The sequence below is a fragment of the Lissotriton helveticus genome, chromosome 11, assembly GCF_964261635.1.
Source record: "Lissotriton helveticus chromosome 11, aLisHel1.1, whole genome shotgun sequence".
Classification (NCBI taxonomy): Eukaryota; Metazoa; Chordata; class Amphibia; order Caudata; family Salamandridae; genus Lissotriton; species Lissotriton helveticus.
In genome coordinates this window covers 553274910-553300527 of record NC_136072.1, presented here as the reverse complement: position 1 = coordinate 553300527, position 25618 = coordinate 553274910, and the positions used below count along the sequence as shown (strand labels likewise).

Genomic DNA, 25618 nt, shown 5'->3' with positions numbered 1-25618 from the left:
AGACGGAAGTGTTAGGTGTGTCATTAACAAGCAGAAAGGTCGTTCTAGCAGTCAAGGGATCTGCTAAGATGTGTTCGTAGGTGAGGAGTTTTACGTTAAGCCACCAAACAGGAGAAGCCCAAGAGTGTCTCTCTGGGTTATAACATAATGTAATGGGGGAGTGATCCGAAAGTGCCGCTGCACCAATGTCCACACAGATAGCGTTCAGAGTAAGGCACGGAGATGTAAAGAAATAATCAATGCGGGCGTATGTTTTGTGATGTGCCGAGAATGTGTAGTTGGTGGATGTATTGTGGATGTGTCTCCAGATATCAGTCAAACCGCCTCACCTAGTCATTGTCTAGTGTCCGGTGTTAGGCCCCCGACTTGACTCACCCGCAGAGTGGATCCATCTTTCTGGCATCCATCCCTATATTAAAGTCCCCTCCCACCACTACATCTCTGTCCGGTGAGTTCGGTAGCTGGCCCATGGAGTCCCTTGAGAAAGCCTCCTGATGGTCATTGGGTGTATAGATTGTGGCCAAAGTTTACCTGACACCCTGTATCAGCACATGCAATGATAAGAGTCGCACAGGGATCTCTGCAAAGACCCACCCCGGGAAATGCGTGGCAAGCAGAATCGCTGCCCCAGCCTTCTTGGCCGCACCCAAATAGCAGTACTGGCTGTCGAACCAGCGGGAGTGTAGCTGTCGCTAATCATACAAGTTCAGATGGGTTTCCTGTAACAGGCAGATATCGCATTTTGAGTCTTTCGGCGTAGGAGAGAAGAGCTAAGTGCTTGGCATGTGCGTTAAGGTCTCAGACATTGAGGCTAAGTATAGAGATTACCATTGAGGCTCAGGTAAAAGTGTAGATATTTTGTTATGTTGGAGTATTTGTAAAGCACATGGCTGCCCCAGCATCGGGTTGTCCCGGCGCAAACATTGAACACAGAGTGAGGAGACAGAAAGAAGATTAACAGTGGGAGGGAGTTCCAAAGGGCGTGAGCCTACAGCTTGAAGGATCGGCCACCCGCTTTGGCCCTCCGTATCTGAGGGACTCTGGCCAGAGGCAGATCTGCCGAAGGCAGCGTGCGTGTGGGTGCGTATTAAAAACATAGATCACTCAAGATTCTTTGGCCAATTTCCCAGAAGGATTTTATGGGTGATACTCAGCGTTTTGAAGCGCACTCTATGTTCTATAGGAAGCCAATGTAGGCAACAGAGGAGTTTGGAGGCATGAAAGTGTTTGGGAAGGGCAAACATAGCGCGAGCAGCTGCATTCTGAATGCGCTGCAACCTATTGATCACGGATTTGTTGGCTCCCAGAAATAGCACATTACAGTAGTCCAGTCTGGCAAGGATTGATGTTTGGATGATCAGCTGCCGAGTCTGAGACCTATTATAGGTTTAAGGCCACTTAACAGTCCGAAACATTTCCCTGCCACTGATTTGGCGTGGGTTTCGAAGGTGAGATTATTGTCCATCATTATACCTAGATTCTTCACCACAGGTTTGAGTATGGAGGGCACTCCAAGAGCAAGAGGCCACCACTCATTGTCTCAGAGATGGGAATCCCTGCCTACCAAAAGGATCTTGGTTGTGTATCATGTAGTCGTAGCAAAGTCGTGTTAGGCCAGTTAGTAGGTGTTCACACATGTATCTAAGGCAAGGTGGGAAGGAGAGACAGGGTACAGGAAAACATGAGAAAGAGGGGTGAAACAACAAACCAAAAACATCCCCCACTGGCAGCCTGGAAGGAGGGTCCATGTCGTAGGTGAGCCCACAGAGTAGCCCTCACGCTGTAGGTGCTGGAGTAGTTGGGCACGTTCTTCACGACTGTCCACTTGGGAGGGCTTATTCAGCAGTTTCTTCTTCTATCTGGAGGAGCACCGGAGATCAGAGCCAATGGCCAGAGCGCCCCGGGATGGAGAGGCCGCACACGCGGAAGGGCATAGAGACTGCATATCGTGGAGCGCTCGGGCCTCTTCGACAGTGCGAACTGCACAAACCTCCTGCCACCACACAAACTGAAGGCGGAAGGGGTGGCCCCATTTAGATTTAATGTTCTGTTCTTGAAGAAGGGCCGTCAGCGGTCGGAAGGCCCTCCGTCCCTGCAATGTAAGTGGTGAAAGATCTTGGTAGAACCACAGCCTATGACCCTCAAATTCGATGGTCCGCATGTCTTGTGCTGCCGCCTTGAAGACAATTAAGTATGTCCAGGGGTTGAATTGGTGTATTGGTGGACTATCCGACAGGATACTCACGGTCCAGGATAATTTTCTTATCCTTCAGGGATGGAGCCACATACTTAAAAAGGCGGACGACAAAGTCCTCAAAAGTGCCTGAAACAGCTTGCAATGGGGCTCCCTTAATGCGGATGTTGAAGTGACGAGATCTGTTATCGAGATCTCTAAGTTGGCATCACAACTCCAGGTTCTGATCACGTAGGGCCAGACGTTCCTGGCGATGACCATCCAGTTCCTCCTCCCAACGGTCCTGCGCCTGTTTTAGCGACGCCACACTTTGGTCCACAGTTTTTACATCTTGGGAGATCTCTTTGATCTCAGTAGTGATGTCCCGCTTGAGCTCTGTGAAGTCGTCCTTGAGGGTCCCAAACAGCTGTTCCAAGAACGTTTTAGTAATAGGCATCTAGCCATGGGTCACCTCCTCCACTCGAGTGTCGTCGGGGGCAACTCGGAAACGGTGTTTCCTGATGTCGAGTCTGTTTACTTGGCAACGGTTTTAGTAAACATGTCCTTCAGCATGGGGTCCTTTTTTGTGGCGCAATGTGAAGACATGTCTGTGTTTCACATAAGGCCACGGGCCAAGCAGGTGTATCCACTGTAATACTGTTGCCTCCCAACACTTGAGGGGGAACTCCAACACAGGTGTGTTCCACTTTTCTGTATGCTGGTAATCCGTTGTCAGACGCTATAGGTACAAATTTAAAGCAGTCACCTCATGCCAGTGAGCAACTATCCCGCAGGATAGCGTAGGCGCTCAACTGCCAGGTGAAAACTGTAAACTGATCTGGGAGCTCATCGGTATGAAGAGCTCACTTCCAGTCCCCAATGGGCCCTTTGAAAGATCAGTGGGGCAGACACTTCAGGGGGTTAAGCAGGCTGCTGTGTCATGGATAAGGCCCCCGGGCACATTCATCAGGTTAGGCGTACCCGACACTCCCCGCAATGGTGCCTAGGTAAGAAAGGTCCGTATAGAGAGATGGGGGGAGGGGCTCTCCACCAAGTCGGGCCTGCCCACCGCCAGTGGGCTGCAGAAGGTCTCGGTCGCTGACCCTCATCTCGTGCCCCCTCCCCCGCGATGAGGAGAGGACAACCATTTGACAGGTGTCCCCGCGATCGGCGTCACCTGACCTCCACCACTCCACAGTGCGGGCCGGCCAACCCCATCCCGGTACCACACAGGCCTGTAAGCATTCGCTATGCCTCTGCTGTGGGCATCAAATTGTCGCACACAGTTAGGAGGCCCCAAATAGAGGGAAGTTAGGCCAATGTCCAGCGCGTGTCCTGGGTCTCACCCGGCAGCGGAAAGCGTGTGTGAAATGGGGCTGCAATGTCCTGACCAGGTCTCAGCCACCACCCCGCAGGCTGAGAGCAGTTGGCCACCGCTGCTTAAACTGCGCTCCCTGTCGTAAACTTTCATCACTCGCCCGCAGTGAGGATCGGAAGGGTACCTCTCACTGCCACCAGGGCATGATGGGTGGTCTGGAGGAGCCACTCCGCCAAGCAGTCCCTCACCTCTGGACCCCGCTGGGCACCTCTGCCATTCGGCAATGGGACGTACTGCAGCCACAGAAGTCGATGAGCCAATGTGTTTCCGCGGCCGCGACACCCCTGTGAGTCGCCAGTGACCTACCGCAGGTTGGGGGGGAGCAGCAGCGGCTTCAGGAGTCCCCCTCTGCTACTGCCGCTTTTCAGCTCTACTTGGGTGCGACGGAGCTCCAGAAGATGTGACTTACTCTGTCGCCATCTTGGACATGCCCTCGTTTAATTAATTTTTAAAGCATTTTGTTCATCAGCTGCAGCATTTCTCTTACAGGAATAGGTTTTTATACTGTCGTGTCTATCTAGTAACTCATCTGCCTGTTCTCTGCCACTTATATCCTATAACATATACAAATGCTGCTTAGAACTTAGAACTAAGGCAGGGAAAAAAGTTACTAGCATACTTGATTCTGTTCAATGATCTAAATTTAGAGGCAAATTGACTGATAGATAAGAGAAGATTCTTACTTTATTCAGGTTTGAGTTAGGTGTTACAGTACACCTTAGCTCAGGCCCCATGTCAACCTAATGACTATCAAGAACTAATTGATTTTATCTGATCGAAACTTCAAGCTGCAGATTCTTTACCTTCGAATACCCTCGGGCGTCAGGCTGGATCCAGAAACATTTTCTGAGCTGTCCTCTTGTATGCCGCAAGGTGACGTCGTTAGCCTCCATTTGGTGTCCGCACCAAAAATGGCTTGCGTGCTGCCCATATAAGCTCCACTCTAGTTCCTTCTTTTCTGCACCATTAGCGTGGATGTACATCGAACTCCATTCATTTTTTTACTTGATTTTTTTAACTTTTTATCAAACACTTTAAACCATTGTGCCTTGTTACAATTTTTGGACTGTGTCCCCTAAAAAACCTTCTGTTTTTTTTAAGTCTTGTGGTGTCTGTCACAGGTAAATCTCTGTGACCGATGCCTACTTGGTCTGCCTTTGGTGCTTGGAGCTGGACCACAAATCCAAGGCCTGCTCTGATTTCAAGACTTTGCATTTGATAGCAATTCAGGTGCAGGCCATGATGGTCCTGGCTGCTCAGCATGTGGCACTACACTGCTCAAAGTCCTGTTCACGTGGGAGGTCCCAGAACTGTCTCAGTTGTTCAACTGAAGGAATCAAAATATTACACTAATGGACTATACTCACCAATAGCCCACCTTATTTACAAATAATGAATCAGTCGGCATTGGAGAAGGTTCAATCGTTTATTCTGCAAATACAAGCCCTGACAGGGGAGCCTCAGTCTACACGGCCCTCGGAGGTGCGCAGAGGAGACTGACTACAAGGCATCTATACGTTTCACCCATAGCACGATCACACCTTACTAGGAAATAAATAACTTGTCAATGAGCCAGCAGGAAGACCCATATAAGGCACAATTGATTGCTAGTAGCTAGGCCCAAGCTATTCCCGGGGCAGGTCAGTAAGGTGCCTCCCTTTCTATATGTAGCTCGAGGAGTGCAAGAACGGGATCTGCTAGAATGTGCGCATCCCACAAGAAGGGCAGGTGTGACCTTGGGTTTCCCTAAGCTACAAACTAGCAAGTGGAGCAGACAGCTAAGTCAACCATCGTAGTTCCGTGCAAAAAGCTTAATCACGTGATTTCAGGGAAACGGTACATGGAACAGGGAAACGAAACGCAATGGACCCGGTCACACCAATAGGTTAAAGCAGAGAGAAAGTTAATCATTTCTAACTGTACTTGATACAATGTGAATAATGCAATGCTAACGTGTGGTTATAAGGTTATATTGTATATATTAGGCCAATAACATGTATTTATCGAATTTATATCCCATCACAACTGGTCATTTTCGCAATGTCAGACTCCATCGGGTAAGTCCCACAAAAAGAAGTCCAAGATGTGGAAGTGTTCTTTTACTTCTCCGTGCTGGTCAAAGTTATTGGATGAGGTGTGGGAACGATGCCACAAATCAAGGCCATGCTCCCATTTTGTCCCAGTGTAGCCTGAGCATGGGTCCACACTGCACCTCCCCAAATTTGCTGAAGCTACCCCTGCCCAACGAAAAGAGTTTTATGATGCCAGGCACCTTATTTTTGGCCGGTCAAACACTTCTGTAGCGCCTTTGGGCTGAGAGGGGACCCAATTAGGTTTCCGTTGGTGGGATTGTCCTCAGTGCCAGTCGGGCCCTCCGGATCTGGGCCGATCCCAGTTACAACTCCACGGCCTCCACCGGGGTACGTTCCAGTGGCGCTGTTCCCAGCGCCACTGACGCCCATCGATGGCGTTGATCCCGCCATAATCCCTGAATCCGATATGGAGCCAGATTGATACTGGCACAGACCGGACCCTGACATTCTGAGTTGGAAACAGAGTTTTATTTTCTAGAAAGGCCCTGTGACGATTATGATGTGGAGGGGATCTGAGGATCCCTATAGTTACCCTGACCCCCTAGAAAAGGCCATTGCCAAGTAGCATGGGCGCAGTGCGGGGGGGGCCGAGCTCCAGGGGCCCCCTCAGCACTGAACGCTCACTGACTGAATTTTGGACCGGTTCGTTTTACAGTTGCACTCCTGCGCGAACGTACCAGCAATGTGCACCACAACATTCACAAGTCATTACACATGATGCACTGCATGCTGCGCAGTGAGTGCCACTGCGTGGTCTTCAGGGCGGGACAAAGGGTGTGACTATATTGCGTCATGCTCCATGTAAACTGCACATGTGTGGTGACCTGTGGGACCATAATTTGGTTGCAGTCTGCTCCTGCTACCGAAGCTGCAGGTCACAGGTGAGACATGTAAAGTTAACTAATAGTCACAATATCACTAGCACATGTCTTGCAGAGGAGGCTGCTGTATTTAGGGAACACAGGGTTGCAAGACTCAAGCCATACAATTTTGCTACTGTGAGCCTGAGCCCAACGATTGCCTTATTGTTAATGCCCTCGCTCTTCGGTTTGGATAGCTCCAGTCCCAGCAGACTTTCCTTTGGCTGGAATATACTTGAAAATCTCTCCCACTTCTGAGGTTTGGAGCCCAGTAAAAGAACCCCTTCTCAGCGGCATCACTGCATTAACCACTGCTCTGGTTTCACACCAACTGCTAGGTGGAACTTCAGGTGTTTTACAGCCAAAGGAGGTGTTAAAACCCGTCCACTTGAAGAGCAACAATGTTTGAGTGGCCCCATTTGTAAAACTAAATATCAAGCATCATATAACTTAGTCTACGCAACCCTTCTTCCAGTCCCATGTCCTGGCGCATGTAGATTAGCAGCTTTAGAGGCCACTATGTCTGTCTGCGTAAATTGTTTGTGGTATTGAATTTCTTTTTATTTATTTTATTTTTTATTTTTTTAAGGAAGTTTGAAATCCTTCTCCAGCCCCTCTGTAAGGTAAATAGAGAAGCATTCAGAATTATGTACATACTTACAACTAATTAAGCTGTCTGATGTTAAAGAGGTGATTAAATCTGCATGAGGCATGGGTGTCAGTCATTGGAGGCTGGCAATTTCTGGTTGGAGGAAATGAATAGTCAGTTATTGTATATGCATTTTTGTGCATCTGACTATGCACGTACGTTTACTGTGCTCCACAAGCGTCCCGCCGCCTCTTCATTTGCTTTGAAGTCATTTGCAATGTGTGACACCTTTTACAGCATAGCCAGAGCTTCCAGTATCTTAATTGCCCATAGCAGATGTTTTTTTTCGGACAAGAAATGCAAATGTAAACTCCAGCCCCCAGAATTATGAGCCCGTTTTGCATAAGGTGTGTGTAGGAGAGTAGGGTCTGCAATCCTATGATCACCCAGATTTTTGCTTTTTGCTGCACTGGTTTACGACTTTCCCTGGCTGTGGGCCTGCTAATCAGACCCACAGCCTAGCTGTTCTCTCTATCCAAATTGTACTCAGGTACTGAATTGGCACTGGGCCCTCTCCAAGTCCCTGTACTCAGGGCTGAGGTGCACCCAGAAGTCTCCCAGGGGCTGAAGCATGTATTGTGCCACCCCTGGATTGACTAACTAAAACTGACACAACTGGCTGCACGACAGCTGGGGCAAGGTGGTGTACTCACCCTTTGCTTTAGATATAGTATACCTATATCTAACCCTAAAATGGACACACAGATCTCCTATCAGTCACTCCTATGGCAGGCCTTAACAATCCTGAAGGCAGAGTGCTTGGAATCGTGTGAGATGGTGCTCTGGCATGAGCTGAGCCTGTCTGCGGCTTTCGGGATCCATCCCTTAGCCGTTTCCATGATATCGCATACCATATACTATTAAGTGCATTATAATCCTCGCGGTTATGTGCCAACTCTGGTATCGCTTTATCAAAACATGTCGAGTAAGGTGTCATACGAATTGGAATACTAACCCCTCGCCAATTCTGGCGACGGGGTTAGCATTCCACCCTTCTAGAGGGACACGACATGCATGTAACCTATAACCCGGTTAAAAGTCAGACAGAGCCTTAGCATCCACAAAATGGATGCTGCCACCGAGACACAAGTCTGCCCTCCTGCTGCTGGGAGTCCTCCCAGAGCAGGAGATAAGGACAAAGGGTTTCCTGCCAGGGGCGGTGCCAGCACCGTCCCAGACAGGGTTTTGTGTATTGTAGGTAGGCAGGGCTTTAGAGGAAGGTGACTGCACGTGGCACCCCGGTGCTCACTGTGCATAGGCTGGCTGGAACCAGTTCCAGGGTCACTCCAGACCCTGTGCTGGGGAAAAGCCCGCCAAGGAAGTGGGTGTAACCACCCCCCTCCTAGTCCCACCCATAGGGCAGGACTTAGTCGCGTGCCAGCCCCTTTTTACAGGATAAAGGTAGAGACTGGCCCCCTTCCAAATCAGATCATCTTTGAATCCTGAAACTACTTTCTGCGAAAGGAACTCAAGACTTCTTCCTAAGATTTCTCCCTTGTGACTAAGGAGTAGTCACCCTGCATCCGCAGGCACCATCTAAGAACACTGCGGTCTGCTGCAAGTCCTTCCTCCGGAATCCGACTGCCCAGCTCGACGAGAACCGGCTTCCCTGGCACCTCTGACCTCTACCTACATCATCAGTCACGCTGAGATTCGTGGGTGTGACGAGACCTCGAGGGACCGGCCATCTTCAAGACTGCACGACTTCTGAACAGCAAGCCCGCCGAGTGAATTCCTGGTGAGTGCTTTGGGGTCCGAGAAGCCCCCACCCTGAGCAGCTCCAGCACCGAAGAGCAGCCCCCCAGCATCTCCACGATCTGCGTGGGGCCCTTCTGCTTTTTACTGCTCACCGCGTTGTTTGGCTACTAGCCCGCTGGCTTGTGGCCTTCCTGACGACGCCCGACGACATTTCTGCTGCTAGTCTGGTTGCTCCAGACTGGCCCTTGCTTCCCTCCATCGGAGAAGTACCCTGGACCCTCCTGGTCCGCCCAAGACGCCATTTTAGGTCCACCGCGTGGGCCTTGCATTTGCCAAGACTTGTTGCCCAATCCTGGGTCCAGCGACGTCGACAGCAAGAACCTTCGTGGGACAGCTCGCACCTCCATCCTGGTCGCCGACAACGCCTCCTGGTCCGAGAGACTGCAGAGCCCAGCAGTGCCCACTCACCTGACTGCGGTGACTTCGCCCGGTGCCATCCTGGTGCCCACTTAATCACTGGCTAGTGATTCAAGAACTTGGTCCCCTCTGCTTTCAGGTTTTCTTCTTCCTTGATCCAGGCTTGGATCCATCGAACTTTTCTTCACTGGTCGCCTGCCAGCAACTTCTTCCTTCCAGGCTCCTGGTCCGGCAACGAGATCCCCGACGTCTTTTCAGACCTATGCAGCTGCAGCCCCTGGGCTAGGTAACTTCGGCACTTCGGTGTCCCAGCATAGCCTCACTATCCTAGGGTCAGGATCCACTGTCGTTTTCTTCCTACCAGGTCGGGTTCGCCCGTGAACACTAACTTTGCCTTTACTAGCCTCCATAGACTTTGTCCCGCATCCCGCGTGAGAGTGCACACTCTGCACCCGAGTCCCCTAGGTCTCCTAGAAGTAATCTAACGATTCCCTAGTCAAGTCCTAGCGATTCCAAAGCCTATTAGTACTGTACTTACCTGCTAGTAATTTCGCATTCCACTTTTAGAATATATGGTTTTTCGTGCCCCTCGGGCATTTGTGTATAACGTGCTAACTTAAGTATTTTCATAAGAGTTTTGTTGTGTGCTTAGCACCCTGTCCTCATAAAGAGTACAGGGTTGTTGTGATTCTAATAAATACATTGTTTATTTTCATAACACTTGTGTGGTGTCCTTTCACTGGGTGTTCAAGGGGTAATGTGATGGTAAAACAGCTGGCTTAACACGCCCTCTAGAGTCTTAGCCTTAGACTGCTCGTATCCATGCTACTAGGATAGCTGGTCTATAAGGTTGACTTACGACCAATCATCAATAAGGGTTGTTTGGACTGATATATAGTGATCACTAGAATAGTGAGCACTGCACATCAGGCCAACTTCTCACAGTGTGTATAAATAAGACAGATTTTCTCTGTGTTAAGTAACTTATGCAGTGTAACTATGGTTATCTCCGCCGCGCTGTCCAGCAAGGTCAGAGCCCACGTCAGATTCCGAAGCCGCGTTCTCACTATCTGTGGCATATCGATGCGCTGTTAAGGCTGCGACTTTCTTTTTCGCAAACTGCGGACGCCTAGGCGTAGAATCCTCCTGCTTCACTGCGCCTTCCGTCTGGCGGGACTGACCACGTCCTTGTTGGCCACCACGTCCACGTCCACCCCCTCCTCCTCCACCGGTCTTCTGGGCCGATGTGTCCTGAAAGGAACGAGGAGAGCGTTGATCAGAACCCTGAAAACGATCAGGCGATTTAATCATCGCGCAAATCATAAACTTTTTCGGGTGGCGCAGGAGCTTGTATTGCAGGAAAAGTCCCCTGAGTCTGCGTTGTCTGCTTCCCCTGTGTCTGTTTTTTAGGCCAATTTTGTTTTTTGGACTTGGGCTGGGCATCTGTCACTGCAGATTGCCCCTGTGGTTGTTTTTTCTCCTTCACTGGAAAATATTTCAGACCTCTACTTGTGCGGCCAATCGTTTTATAAGCGGCCACCACAATCTTTGCTAACTGGCGGGGTTTGTCGGCATCGGGCAGAGCAGCCAAAGCATTCGACACCTGAAAGTTAACTGCATCTCCTTTAACATTGGAGAGAATGAGATCACTTACAATCTCAAAAGAACCACACAGGCGCATACCCAATTCAACCGCTGCCTCTGGACCGTGATCATTCTGAACACGTCTAACGATTTCAGGCAGAGCAGTCATAGACGGGGTGCCGAAGCACCTTGTATAAACTGCCGCAAATGTTTTTCCCCAGCTGTCACAGTCAGCAAGTTCAGGAGTAATATCCTTCGGGAGAGTAATCGTCAACATTCTATGTTTATCAGCAGGAGTAGAATTCGGAAAAACCGCTTCCAGTTGATCAAACTTCTCTGCTAGCCAGAATGGGAAGTCATCGTTGTCAACAGGACGCGCACCAAAAACCGAATTTACCATCACTGGATTGAGACGCATTCCGCCTCGTTCCATTGGAGCGGCCGCACCCCCCTGGGGACCACCAGGAAGATGTCGACCGATGTATTGCACTAAAGCACGAATCACGGAAATGGAAACTACATGTAGCCTGCGAATTTCTGCCAGGGTACAAGCCCCGTGATTCGGGTGCGGGGTAAAGCCACCCAATGCAGGCCAATTCGTACCTGGAATCGAGAGTGGACCTAACCTCGCACGGGACAAAGAGTGGGGGAGGGCGCCATCAAACCAAACTCGATGCTGCCAATGATCAATAGGTATTTCCAATGCCCTGTATGGCGTATATTCAGCCGGGACATCCGAGGCGGTGTAGGAGTGGTACAAACCAGAATTAGCGTCCACAGCCGGAAACGTAACCCAAGAGTAAAACAACTCGTAAGGAAACGCCGGATCTGCACTTACCACGAAAATCACAGCCATCCCATCTACTGGGACCTGGTACGTCTGAAGATGGTTGCGTACCGCTACGCGACTATGCTGTGCAATAGCCACCGCTGCCGCCATCACAGAATTGGAAACAAGTAAACACAAAGAATACTTTGTAGCACAACTGGGTAGTAACTCAAAGAAACCGTTTAAGTAAGAATCAAGCTTGAATAAAAACCTATTTCAAAAAATAGGTAGGTTTCACCAACACCCCGTTCTCCGGAAACGGACGTGAAGGGGTTAAGGCATGAACGATAAACTACTCGAGTGTCATGATATAAGACCACCGAAACCGTTGGGCGCCATGTTGCAGGGTTTCTGTACTCACACAGAACTGTGCACAGAGGAGTGGAACCTCGGCAAATTAGGATGTCCCAAAACTTACCTTAGCAACCAACTCACCCCTTACCGAGCTAGCTACAGTGTCTCATTGGACATATCAAACACCCAATGTTTAGACAAACCAGAACATGAACTTACAGTACCTCAGGGTACGTGGGACTCATGAACACTCTTTCGTTATATTATCATTACAAACCAGAACATGGAGTAAAGAAGACACATGTGCATTTGAAATGTTTATTTACTAATGCCGTCTTCTCAGGCGCAGTATCTTTGATAATACAAGTATACTTATTATCAGTAGCAAAATTATCAGCATAGTTACTAAGACATAAAAAGCGAATGGTGACAGCATGTTAACATGCTGTAATGAATAAGAGTTAACAACACTTATATCTCACCCTCCCTAACACATATATTATATTATTAGCTAAGAAGGTCTCTTTGGGTTGTTTTAGGGCGGGCCCATACCTTAGTGTCCTAGCATGAAGGAATCACATCAGCATACACCAGCTCTCTCTGCATGTGCACCGCATCAAGTGTGTTAACGATTCTCGTGCAAAGCAATATCAATCCCGCCTCAAGCCCAAGTTGGCAAAGGCTGCACTTGTGTTATGACTATGAAAGCGTGGAGATCAGACCTCATAACAATTCCATATCGTGTTGCTCCTGAAACTTCAGCACTCTCCGTGCAGACAGGGTTTATTAAACAAGACTGATATCAGAGCAATAACATATTATTCTCACATACACCACGGCAAACCACTAGGTTGAAAGCTAAGTCAACAATTAAGGGTCGTGTGCAGAAGTTGCAAGAAAGGAAAAATGGCGTTTAAATCTCAAATGTACCTATGCTAACTTAACACGATATAAGGATATATAGGAGCTATACAACAGTAACTTATGCAGTGTAATGATGGGACGTGCGTGGCGTTGGGAAGCACATCTAGTGACATGCAGAACAGAGTCAAAGACTAGCCTAGAGTTAGGCATGGGGTATGCGAGCCCTCTGGATTGCAACTGGGAGGTTTCTGGCTTGGAGAAGTGCAATGAGGGTTTCAATATTTAGACAGAAGTGGATTGACAGAGGGCAGTGTGAATTTTAGCATGGCAATAGCAGAGGGTTCAAGAAGCCAGGTTAGGACGAATGCGATACCGGTGATTCTCAGCTTGGATTTTTTTTAAACAGTTAACGTAGAACGATAATACACGTGTAAAGCATTTTATTATTTTGGATAGTGTTCTGTTATTATTTTACCTATTTTGTGATAATGGTGCATTTGTAAGCACAATTGTCCAGTGTGCTTGGTCAAAACTGGATGGAGCTTAAACAATGTTATAGAAGATTTTGTGTCCTGCTGTCCCTCAGTTGCATTCTAGGGAAATCTGTGGCAGTCGCATATACTTTTTTAGGTGCACAATTAAACTGCGAAATTTGTGAAAAGAAATGATTTAATCGATGTTTTAAAGTAAAGTTTGGGGTTCTCCCAGGAACGTTAGAGACAAAGTAGAATCAAACACTGTTTTTGAAACACTTTACACTAGAAACATTGGTAAAATCTAGATTAGACTGAAAGACAAAGTCAAGGAAGATTTATGGTATGCCCCAACGGATTTTGAGAAACAATATGTGGCAAAAGTACCACATTACAAAGATCCTCGATCTAAAGCATTTATGAAAATGAATGATATGGCAGGTGGATCTGAAATACATGCCTCTGTCCCTGTGCAGTGGCATAACATAAGCCCCCGCGGGGCAGCCCTCTCCGGCACTGTGTAAGGACGTCAGGCCTCTGGCTTGAGAGCTCCTGACTGGGTCCAGAGCGAGGGGCCCCCCATGTACTTTGCAGGGGGGCCCCTCAAGTTTCGTTATGCCACTGCCAAGGATAATTGGTATGAGGAACCGACTTATGCCAGTGTTCTGGATACCTCACCAGACACTGAGCACCTTTCTTGGGCCTTACGCTGTCTGCAGTCAAAGTTAAGATAATCGTCTTGATGGAGGTGCTTTAACCAGGGGTAATCCCCCTCAGAACCTTTACACCCCTTTAATGCAGCCGTAACCAATTTCCTGCTTGTCGCCTGGGCCAATCCCTGTACAGGCACTCCGTTGCATGTGCTGGGATTGGCCCAGCCGCTTGCCGCCACTGCCCCCGCTCAGAGACCCAGCCTTCCTCATCCAGCACCTCACCCCTGAGAGCCTGGTGTTTCAGGTCCCCAAGTCCAAAGTTAACTCTGGTGCTTTACCGACCACACCACTGGATAGAAAATCCAAAAGTCTGGACACCCTTGAAAGAGGATTTTTTCCTTCCACCAGCCCTGCTCTGCAATTGGTAAACACTGCATGCTTATCGGGCCGATAAACTCATACTGTATGTGATTCGGGTGTGCAAGTGCTGCCCATGGTCTCGGAGGAGGCCCGAGCCATAATCTCCCAAGCAATTCCTGATGGTAGAAACGCAGCCAAGTTCACCATGTGCTGTAGACTGGATACAACTGACTCACTAGGTAGAGGGATTGCGTCATCAGTGGACATGCCAATCGATAACAATCACCTTCTTGGCAACAAGGCCTATTTGGGGCTTGAGCTTTTTAAAGGTAGACGGGCCACCACTCTATTAGGGCTTTAGATGGCTCCCCAGCAGCTCCAATCTGCCTGTTGCTCCTTCTGTAGCTATGGTAGTAGCTACCAGCCATGTCCTTTAACCCTAGTAACCATGGCCACCAGACTACTAAGTCCTTTCATGGCCGCAGACACGACTCCACAGATTTCCTGCAAATCAAGGTCTGAGTTCTACCCAGTCCCCCCCCACCCGGCCATCATGGACAGTTGGTTGGCAGCAGAATCCAGCACTACCTGGCCCATTTGAAAACAATAACTTCACACAAATGGATCCTCCAATCGGGTAATGTCTTTTGCTTTTGTGACGGGAAGTATAGGCTCTTTTGGACGAATTAGCCATCAAGAAGGTGCTGAAATTAGAAGTAAGTCTTAGTTGTTATTCCCGCTACTAAATAGTGCCAAAGAAGGATGTTGGACTTCGTCCTATTCTAGATCTGCACCCTGGAGATTGGATGGTAGCATTGGACTTGTGGGACGCATATATTTTCACCTTCCTGTCTTCCCAACCCACAGACCTTACTTGCGGTTCAAGGTGGGCCACAAGTACTTTCAGTTCACTGTGCTCCCTTTTGGCCCTACCAGCGCTCCTCAAGTGTTTACCAAGGGGATGGCAGTGGTTGCAGCTCATCTTTGGATATCAGAGGTGCCAATCTTCCCCTACCTTGATGACTGGCTGTTGAAGTTGGGCTCGCCCCAGTGTAGTCATCTCCCACCTCCAGACTACAACGGACCTTGTCCACTTGCTGGGGTTCACTATAAATGACTCATTCTCAGATGATTTCTTTCATCTGAGCTGTTGTGGACACAGTGCAGTTTCTGGCTTATCCTCTCGATGGCGAGGACAGGGATATTCAGGCTATGGCACCAATGTTTCAGTCTCTAGCCTGTCTTTTGTTGATAATAACTCTGAGGCTGTTGAGCTTCATGGCCTCCTGCATCTTGCTTGTGACACATGCCTGCTGGCATATGCAGGCTCCACAGTGGGACCTGAAGTTGCAATGGGTTCAGCATCCGGGGAATCTGACATGGTCCAGATCTCGGAGGGCACTGCAACAGATCTGCTGTGGTGGTTAACGAACTGCAAATGAGTCAGTGGCAGACCCTTTTCCCTTCCCCAATCAGATACGACAGTAGTGACAGATGCGTCAGTCCTGGGCTGGTGTGGCCTTCTGGGCAAGGGGGCGGTCAGAGGTCTCGACAAAATTTGGACTCCACATCAACTCGTTGAAGATCTGAGCGATTCAGTTGGCATTGAAAACCTTTCTACCTTCCAATAAGGGAAGGCTAGTGCAGATGTTCACGGACAATACCACCACCATGTGGATCTGCAACAAACAAGGTGGTGTGGGGTTGTGTACCCTTTGTCAAGACGCCCTACATCTCTGGACATGACTGGAATGTAACATCATTTCCCCGGTGGTTCCATACCTGGTGTCGTCCTTTGCAATATATTGCAAAGGACGACACCCGTTTTCCTTGTAACACCCTGCAGAACTAGAGGCTGCACGTGTAAGAAGAGGATTGAAAGCTTCGACGGTCCCCCGTAGTTCAAACTAATTTTAAAGCAAAACACGGGGTCCACTACCAAACCGGGATTAAGACCCAAGGGGAGCGCAGTGTTTTAACAATATTTACGTGGGATTTACAGAACACACACAAAATCAAAGTTTGCACAAAAAAAAACGACAGGCACGAGGACGTTCCTAATCCACGAACGATTAAGAGGAACTGATACGTATACGCTAGTTTGATTCTTGAGGCGAAAAGCCGAGAATCTTTAGGGACGCTTTTAAATTTGGCATAATTGTTCTGCATTTGATTTTTAAAATTGCTGTGTGTTCTATTTTATTTTTACACTTACTCACCCTGCTGGTCTCGTGTTGGTCGATCTAGGGCTGGCTGGGGACAAGGCTACTGCCTCGTATGGATCGCAGTTTGGGCGGGCGCCATTTTGAGTGAGGGCAGCTCGGCGGGCTAGTGCTCCGGGCCATACAGGCCATAGAGTACTTATGACTTTCCTAACGCGGAAGCGCAGCGGACGCGCCGATGGCACGCCAGAGGCAAGCCCGTCTGCGCCCGTCCGCTGCTGGCTGGGGCCTGGGGCCAGAACCCCTGGTCATTTGCAACAAGGTATTCTTTGTTATTCTCGTGAGGCTCTTCTTTCTTTCCGATACAGTGATTGTTCTAATGAGGTTCTTATAAACTGTGATCAGAGTCCTTTTTACTGTCATGACTGCAGCTTTCCATCCCTATCCCCCAGACGGAAAGTTAAAATTAGCACAGGAGGGTCTGTACAATCTCGCCTTAATGATCCAGTCTTCAAATTTTTTAGTCTTAACTGTAGGTCGCCCCAAAAACATAAAAGAGACATTTTTGACCTACTGGAAGGATCACAGCCAGTTGCCATCTTTCTTACGGAGACATGGCTAAGTGATAGCTCCGGTCCGGATATTGCTACGGCTCTCCCCCTTAATTATTCACTTCTGGGTAGAAACCGTATTGGCAAAGAAGGAGGAGGGATAGCTATTATTTTTAAGAACATATATACCTGTAAATGGGATGATCTTGCTCTCCCTGATTGTGAGGCGGGCCTCTTTAAATTACTGCTCTCTCCTAATTTTACTCTTTCAGGGACTCTCATTTATCGCCCTCCAGGACCAGTAAGTTTGTGGGCTGCATCCTTTTCCGACCATATCGCCCAGTTGCTGCTTCAGATGGCCAAACCTGCCACCGTAAAAGGACTGGGGTCTCCTTCGCTTCAAGCACCCTGCCCCTATCCCCCCCAGTTGCGCTCAGTGAGGAGGCAGTTGACCGCCTGCGGAGCATCTCTGTCGGCCAGACCGCATTCATGAATGCCACTCATGAAAGCTTAGTTGTCAAATGCAACAAAATGTCTGGTCTGTAGCGATCATAGCCTCCTCGCTGACAACCGCCTCTTAACCTTGTTCCCCAACTCGGGTCCCTTCCCCATCTCAATTCTCAATCCCTAGCCCTGTCTCAAGCACACTCTCTCCTTTGCAGGCTCTCACTCTTAACAGACACCAGCAGCACACCTGCACCCACACATAAACACAAATGCAACAAGAAACACAAGCACACACCCAAACAACATACCATCACCAAAACCACCACCACACCCACCTCCACTACACCCACAACCACCACTACACCCACAAGTGCTGCCACCACACCCAGAAGTGTTGCTGCCAGCACACCTACAAGTGCCGCCACCACACCCACAAGCATCACCACCGCACCCAAAAGCATCACCACCGCACCCAAAAGCATCACCACCACACTCACAAGCATCACCACCACACTCACAAGCATCACCACCACACTCACAAGCATCACCACCACACTCACAAGCATCACCACCACACCCACAAGTACCCCCACCAGCTCACCCACAAGCTCCACCAGCACACTCACAAGCCCCACATCTAACACTGCAATCAACAGCACACCCACAGCCACTACAACCAGATCAACCACCTCAACAGCACACTCCTCTAAACATACACACTCACACAAAACCACACCGACAACAACACTAAACAAAACCAAAAGCACACACTCACCCAGACACCAAACACACACCCAAACATAAAAAACAAACCCCAGACACATATGCAACTGCACAACAGAAACACACATCCACTGCAGTTACCTCTACTTCCCAAACCCAATCCTCTCCCACCCATACTGCCTTTTCTCCTGGTTCCAGTTTTTTATTTGGTCTGGCCTTGACCGCTGGTTCTGATTATTTGGTCTGGCCTTGACCACTTCCAAATCCACCCTTTTCAAATTCTAACCCACCCCCTCCCAAACTCACCTCTCCAAAACCAAATCCAACCCATCCCTCCCGAAAAACATCATTGAGGTGCCTGCTCTGTGCTTACTAGAGGCCCCTTCTTGAGGAGGTTCCCCTTGGCAGTTATATAGGAGGCAAGTTACCAACAAGAGCATAACAGTGCAATATGACTATTCCGATTTGTATATATTATTAATTAAAGTTGAGCTATGAGAGAAGTATCTCATAAGTTAAATAAATCAAGATTTTTCCTTTTAACAAGATTGTCCTGACATTCATTTTCATTTGCAATGGTTTCAATTCTAGAAATGTTCATGACTAAAATGTGAAGTAAATACTTTTATTTACCATTATGGCAGGAAATACAACCGATTTTTTAAATGTCTACTTTAGGTGCATAGACTGGTTAACATAGTGTGTGACAGAAAGTTGAATTTAGGTGCAAGCATTCATCATGATAATGGACACTTGTTCCAACAAATAGATGTTTTAATTGTTTTTCAGGTTTTCATTCATTCATCAAACTTTATTTCGGCTATTACAGCCATAAAAGCACATACAAATTCACAACCTCTTAAAATGCATATAAAAAAAAACTACAGTGTCATAAAGAGCACTAATTAATAAAGTGGTACAAACATACTTCGCAGTAATGATCACCCATTCGGAAGCAGGCAAATAAGATGATAATCATCACTATGGGAAATATAATCAATTAAAAACAACCATTAAAAATATAATTTAAACTAAAAAGATTCAGAAAATATTCACAGCCCATGTTTTTATAAAAACCAAGATCACAATAGCAACCAATTAGAAGCGGGTATTGATAGATCTCAAATCAGTTATTCAAGAAATACCTACGCTTACAGACTAGGTTTTAATAGAGACCAGGATCACAATAGTTTACTAATTCTCGCATCGTTTTTTCAATAAATACCTTCGTTTACACCACATAGCAAAAAGGAATTTAGAAATTGCAACAACAAAAACTGGGTTGGTGTCGGATTTTAAAACCCTAAAGAATTCTTTATAATTTCTGATACCCAGGTTTCTACAGAGTTGAATAACCCACTTTGACCTGATCCACTTATATGCCAAGCAGAAGAACAACACGTGAGTTACAGTTTATTCCTCTTCTAGGCACCCCGGGCAAAGGTGGGTGGTAGCGCTCGCCCTCTTGTTGGTTAGTGTATGAAGCGGCAGCGTCCCATATCTAAATTGCCAAAACAATTTCTTTGCTGTTGGTGGTTGTATAAAATCCAACATTTCTCCATTTTATATTGGTGTTTTATGTCCAGGAACCCATAGGTTAAACTAGAAGGATTAACTGTCTGTAAAATACATGTCAGTTTATACTTCTTCAAAGCACTAGCCAAAGATTTTTTTGAAATAGCTAAGCATGACTCCTCCAGTGCCGACCAGAAGTCCTCCCTTCCTAACGCACTAAATGAGTCCCTAATAAAGGACAACCACGGGATACTACCCGCCCCCAGAGTAGACATTACAGCCTTTAATTCCTCCCTATAATGTCCTAACTCTGGCGTACTTCACAGCCGTCGCCAATAAAGCAGTGGGCGTGAAGCAATTAGGTCCGCAATGGGAAGGATACCCAGGTCCATCCTTAATGGTATTAAGCGGGTACTTTTAGGCAAGCACACAATTTGTCTTATAAAATTGTTTTCTGTTACAGTGAGGACATTAGCTAAGCTATGTCCCCACAGTTCGGCCCCATACATAGTTGCCCCCCTTGCTTGAACCTTGTAAATTTCTACAGGCGGGCTTATAACCTTTAGGGCACATCTCTTATAAACATTTAGAATCTCCCCAACGGCCTGGAATTAGCTTTAGATTAGCCTTACTGATTTGAGGTCCACACCCCATTTTGTCATTTATTGTGAGACCCAAATAATCAAAAATAGGCACCCTTTCCAAAGGTCTATCATCCATTCTTGGGTGCGGGCAATTTGTGGAGTCAGCATGGAAGACCATATATTTTGTTTTCTTAATATTTACTACCAAATTCCTCTTTTTGCAAAACAGGGCTTAATACAATACTGGCAGTCCGTCAACTCTTTAATCGTTGACATCCATCCCGTCAGCGATAGTATCCGTGTCGACAAAGACTGCTCCGTCTGCAAGTCCACCATGTGGATGAGGACCGTCACGATGACGAAGGCTAAACTTACTCCGTCGACTACCGCATCGGCGTCAGTACCACAGTTGAAAATTACCTCGTCAACGACCCAACCATCGGAAAAGTCCTCCTCCTTTTCAGAGAAGTTCAATCAGAAGAAACCACCAATGTTGCTTTTGCTCACACAGTTGACGACCTCGTTGATGAGAATGTTGCCATTTCCAGAAAGCATTTGCCCTGGATACAGATCTTGGGTAGCGACCCCACTTCCACCCAGCCCCTTATCGGAACTTCAAGAATCAGAGGATGACGGTCACGGAATGTTTGGTGCAGTGATCAGCCCCTCAGAGTTGCATGTCAAATATCGCGAGGAAGAGGATTATTATGAGCTTGTTTTTCTGAGCCTCCACTGCATGAAGCAATACTGTCCTTATGCTCCTCCTCCACCGCCACCTGCTTTGCCTCCTCAAGAAGATCCGTCTATGATGATGATGACTATGATGTGGCTAGAGAAATAGGCGAAATAACAGATAATTGAACCATTACCAATGAATGGGTTACCTTAATCCTCCACCTACCCTCCAGCTCCACAACCAATGAATTCTATACCGTAAAATATTGTTTTTTTTTTACATGCTAATGGAGAGAATGGCCAAGCGTTTCCACCTCCCCATTGCTGTTAAACAGTCAGACTGTTTCTTGTATGATTTCAAGGAGCAATCCAGAAAAAGTTAGAGCAATCCCGATTTTGGATTATATCTGGGTGTAAGGCAAGTAAAAATAATGAAAACTCTGTCAACCGTTACTGCCGTTCTCCCAAGATAGATAAAAAAATATAAAGCACCAGCGAACTCAGCTGCCTGTTTATTCAAACATCCAGAACCTGATTCGGTCCTTACACAGTGATGTCAGGGACATCTGTCCATGCCGCAAACTCTTTGGCCATTCTGGGGCGATATGATCGCCAGATATGGTTGGACATCGCCAAATATCTGGATCTCTTGCCGAAAGACAAAAAAGCTGAAGCTACAAGCATCTTGCGGGAACGTAGAAAGGCAGCATCTCAAATGGACTGTGCAATGGATATTGTACCTATAGGCTTCCTGCTGTTGGCGGGATCTACTATCCTTCATTGCCAGGGTTGCCTCAAGGCCACATCATTCCAGCCAGAAGTTCAAACTAAGATTCTTGATATGCCGTTCAGCAACTCTTTATTCAGAAACCACAAATATGACGCTGTGTCGGCCATAAAGGCTGACACTGAAATGGATTGATGCTTTGAAACGCTCCAGTTCTGTAAGACCATATAGTGGAGGATACCAAAGATATCAACCACAATCCTACCAGCTGTCCTTTTGAACGACTTCTCAACAGCATCAACCCTATTGGGCACCGTCGTCAGTGGCCTATTCTAAGCAGCATCCAATGATGAGATAGGCTGTTTCTGCCAGGGATACTTCTAAGAAGCAGTGACAATCTCAAGGTGAGGGTTACACCCCCTAGTTATGTTTCTGTGGGTGCCAGATTATATTCAAATACCTGTATCACCTAAGCAAAATCACTATGGACAAGTGTGTCTTTAAATCTGATTGCGCATGGCTATATCCTGTAGTTCACTCAGGTTCCACCTCAAACTCCTCCTACAAAATACCTCTAATTTATCTTCGTTGCAAGGAGGCTTTAGCCATATTGTCAAAAGGGGCCATAGAACAGGTTCCACGCTCTCAAAAAGGAACAGGGTTTTACTCCTGTTTTTTTCCTAGTGAGTAAGAAATCAGGGGAGAGGCGCCCCATTCTTGATCCCAAGAAACTCAACAAGTACCTAAAGAAGCAATCTTTCCATATGATTTCCCTCCAGGAAATTCTCCACCTTTTCAACCACAGAGATTTTCTAACTGGCCTTGATCTCAAAGAAGCCTAATCCCATGTTACCATCATCCCAGGCATTGCAAATCACTCAGATTTACAGTGGTCGATACTCATTACCAGTTCAAAGTGCTCCCCTTTTGTCTCCGTTCTCCTCCCTCCTCCCCTAGCACCCCCCCCCCCACCCCGAGATATTTACAAAATGTCTTGCCCCAGTGGCTGCCCACCTGGGCAAAACGGCCTTCAAGTTTTCCTCTGTCTCAACGACTGACTGATAAATGCTCCATCCATTCAGCAGAGCAGACATTGTGGGATATTTCCACTTGCCTTCACCTCGTTCAAACCCTGGAGCTCACGTTCTTCTTTCGGCTTTGACTAGAATAACCTTTATGGGAGCAACTCTAAAAACTTTGATCAACAAGGCATTCTTGTTTGTAGACCGGAAAAAGAAACTCTCTGTTCCGGTCCGCCCTTGTTCAAAAAGAAATTCTGCCTCAGTTCTAAGTGAAGTAGTGTGGCTCACTGGTTAGAGGCGGCAGACCCGAGAGCAGAGGACGGCCCGGGACCAGGGTTCGATTCCCGGCGCGGCAGGTTTCTGGACCAGGGTCAGCGAACTCGATAATTCTCTCGCCTCGGTGCCCACTCTGATCAGCGTTCACACTCGGCAACTCTGGGCATTAGCTTGCCTCATCTTCACTAACGGCCCCACCAGACCGCCGGGGATGCCTGGTCTCACCCTGGAGATACCCATTACGGGACCATCTCTCAGGGAAGCCAGGAAGGGTTTCGCAGCGGTCGAAGCGCCTTGGGACCCTACGGGTAAGTAGTGCGCTATATAAATGCCTATACATTTACATACATACATACATTTACAGTTCACCTGATCAAATCTCTACTTGCCATGACGTCTTCAGCCATTCTCCTAGCGCGTACTGCTCGTCTCAGAATGCACACCTTCCAAGAAGAACTGGACGCACAGTGACTCCAGGTGGAAGAAGAATTCAACATCATCATCCAGATCACACCTGTGATGAAATCAGCTCTCCACTGGTGGACAAACTCCAGCAATCTCTCTGCAGGATTGCCGTTTCATCCCACCCTCATTTCGAATAAGTCATTAATACAGATGCTTCTCTAGAATGGTGGGGAGCTCACAAATGCAGGGAAAGTGGACTCCAGAGCAGTCCAAAATGCATATTAACTTACTTGACCTCAGAGCAATCTTGTTGGCTCTTCAAGCTTTCTTGCTGAGGATTCAGGGGTCCTCCGTGTTAATAACAGACAACACAACAAGTATACATTACCTCAAAAATACAAAGTGGTACAAGGTACAAGATTCTATCTCAAGGAGCTCAAACTCTCTTGCACTGGGCACTACGTCATCAAGTGACCATAAGGGCAGAACATCTCCCAGAAGTGCACAACTCTAGCAAAACACCTTGAGCAGTTTCGACCCAAAGATGTCATGAATGGGAACTGAACCAACTGGTCCTGGATGCCATATTTCAACAATGGGCAAGCGCAAACTGAATCTTTTCACATCCCAAAAGAACAAAAAATGCTGGTTTTCTGGCAGCAGGTACCCTCCAAAGGGGTCCTCGGGGTAATGCCCTTTCGATGCAGTGGTCCAGAATTTATGCTTGCGCTTTTCCCAGATCCCACTTATTCCCAGGTTTCTCAGAAAAATGAAAAGGGAACCATGATGGCCCAGACAGCACTGGTTTACGGAACTACTCATGCTGTTGTAGGACAACCACATTCAACTCAAGCCCCTAGTTGACATGTTGTCAATGAGCAACCAGCAGGTCCTTCATCCAGACCCGATTTCTCTGCATTTATCACCCTGACTCCTGAGTACCATGAGCTTCAGCACCTAGTCGTTCCAGAGGACAGTAGGAGTATTATTGCAAAGACCAGAGTTGATTCTACCAACAAAAATATATTGCTTCGAATGGAAACTATTTTGTCTCTGGTGCAAGTGATCTAATGTACAATCTATCACATTGCCTCTCGAACAAGTGTTGCCATATTGGCTATCTCTAGCCACATCCAGTCTAGTTCATTCCTCTGTTAAAGTGCATCTGGCTGCTATTTCCAGGTACAGGCAAACTGTGGGACCTCCTTCAATCAATCAATCAATCAAACAAAGCATTTGTATAGCGCGCTACTCACCCGGAGGGTCTCAAGGCGCTTGGGGGGGGGGGGGGCTGCTACTGCTCGAACAGCCAGGTCTTGAGTTGCTTCCTGAAGGAGAGATGGTCTTGGGTCAGGCGGAGGTGGGTGGGGAGGGAGTTCCATGTCTTGGCCGCCAGGTAGGAGAAGGATCTTCCTCCCGTTGTGGCTCTTCGGATACGGGGAATAGCGGCGAGGGCGTTGCTGGTCGATCGTAGCTGGCGGGTGGGAGTGTAGAAGGTCAGGCGGTCGTTGAGGTATCTGGGGCCTTGGTTGTGGAGAGCTTTGTGTGCGTGGGTGAGGAGTCGGAACGTGATTCTCTTGCTGATGGGGAGCCAGTGCAGGTCTCTCAGGTGTCCGGAGATGTGGCTGTGTCGGGGGATGTCCAGGATGAGTCGTGCTGAGGCGTTCTGAATGTGCTGGAGTCTTCTCTGAAGTTTGGCTGTGGTTCCGGCGTAGAGGGAGTTACCGTAGTCCAGTCGGCTGGTGACGAGCGCCTGGGTGACCGTCTTCCTGGTTTCGGTGGGGATCCACCGGAAGATCTTCCGTAGCATGCGTAGGATGTTGAAGCATGACGAGGAGACGGCGTTGACTTGTCTGGTCATCGAGAGGGAGGAGTCCAGGATGAAGCCTAGGTTGCGTGCGTGGTCCGTTGGTTTGGGTGCGCTGCCCAGGGCAGGGGGCCACCAGGAGTCGTCCCAGGCGGAGGGTGATGATCCCAGGATGAGGACTTCCGTCTTATCCGAGTTCAGTTTCAGGCGGCTGTTCATCATCCACTCGGCTACGTCTTTCATCCCTTCGTGTAGGTTGGTTCTGGCGGTTGCGGGGTCGTTGATGAGGGAGAGGATCAGCTGGGTGTCGTCGGCGTAGGAGATGATGTTGAGGTTGTGTTGGCGTGCGATGGCCGCAAGGGGGCTCATGTAGATGTTGAACAGCGTGGGGCTGAGCGA

The 25618-nt window shown here is 48.0% G+C and overlaps 1 protein-coding gene across 3 annotated transcripts in view; it reads left to right on the top strand.

Moving 5' to 3' along the window:
- NSD3 (nuclear receptor binding SET domain protein 3) overlaps nt 1–25618 on the top strand; it is a 1711795-nt gene that overhangs the window by 1329843 nt on the left and 356334 nt on the right. The window contains exon 19 of one of the 3 annotated variants that reach the window (XM_078666315.1): nt 19544–19609. The exons of the other annotated variants lie outside the window; for them this stretch is intronic. Within the exon in view, the coding sequence (XP_078522441.1) occupies nt 19544–19573 (30 nt within the window). The 3' untranslated portion in view covers nt 19574–19609. The remainder of the gene's footprint in view (nt 1–19543; nt 19610–25618) is intronic. 3 annotated transcript variants of the gene reach the window in all.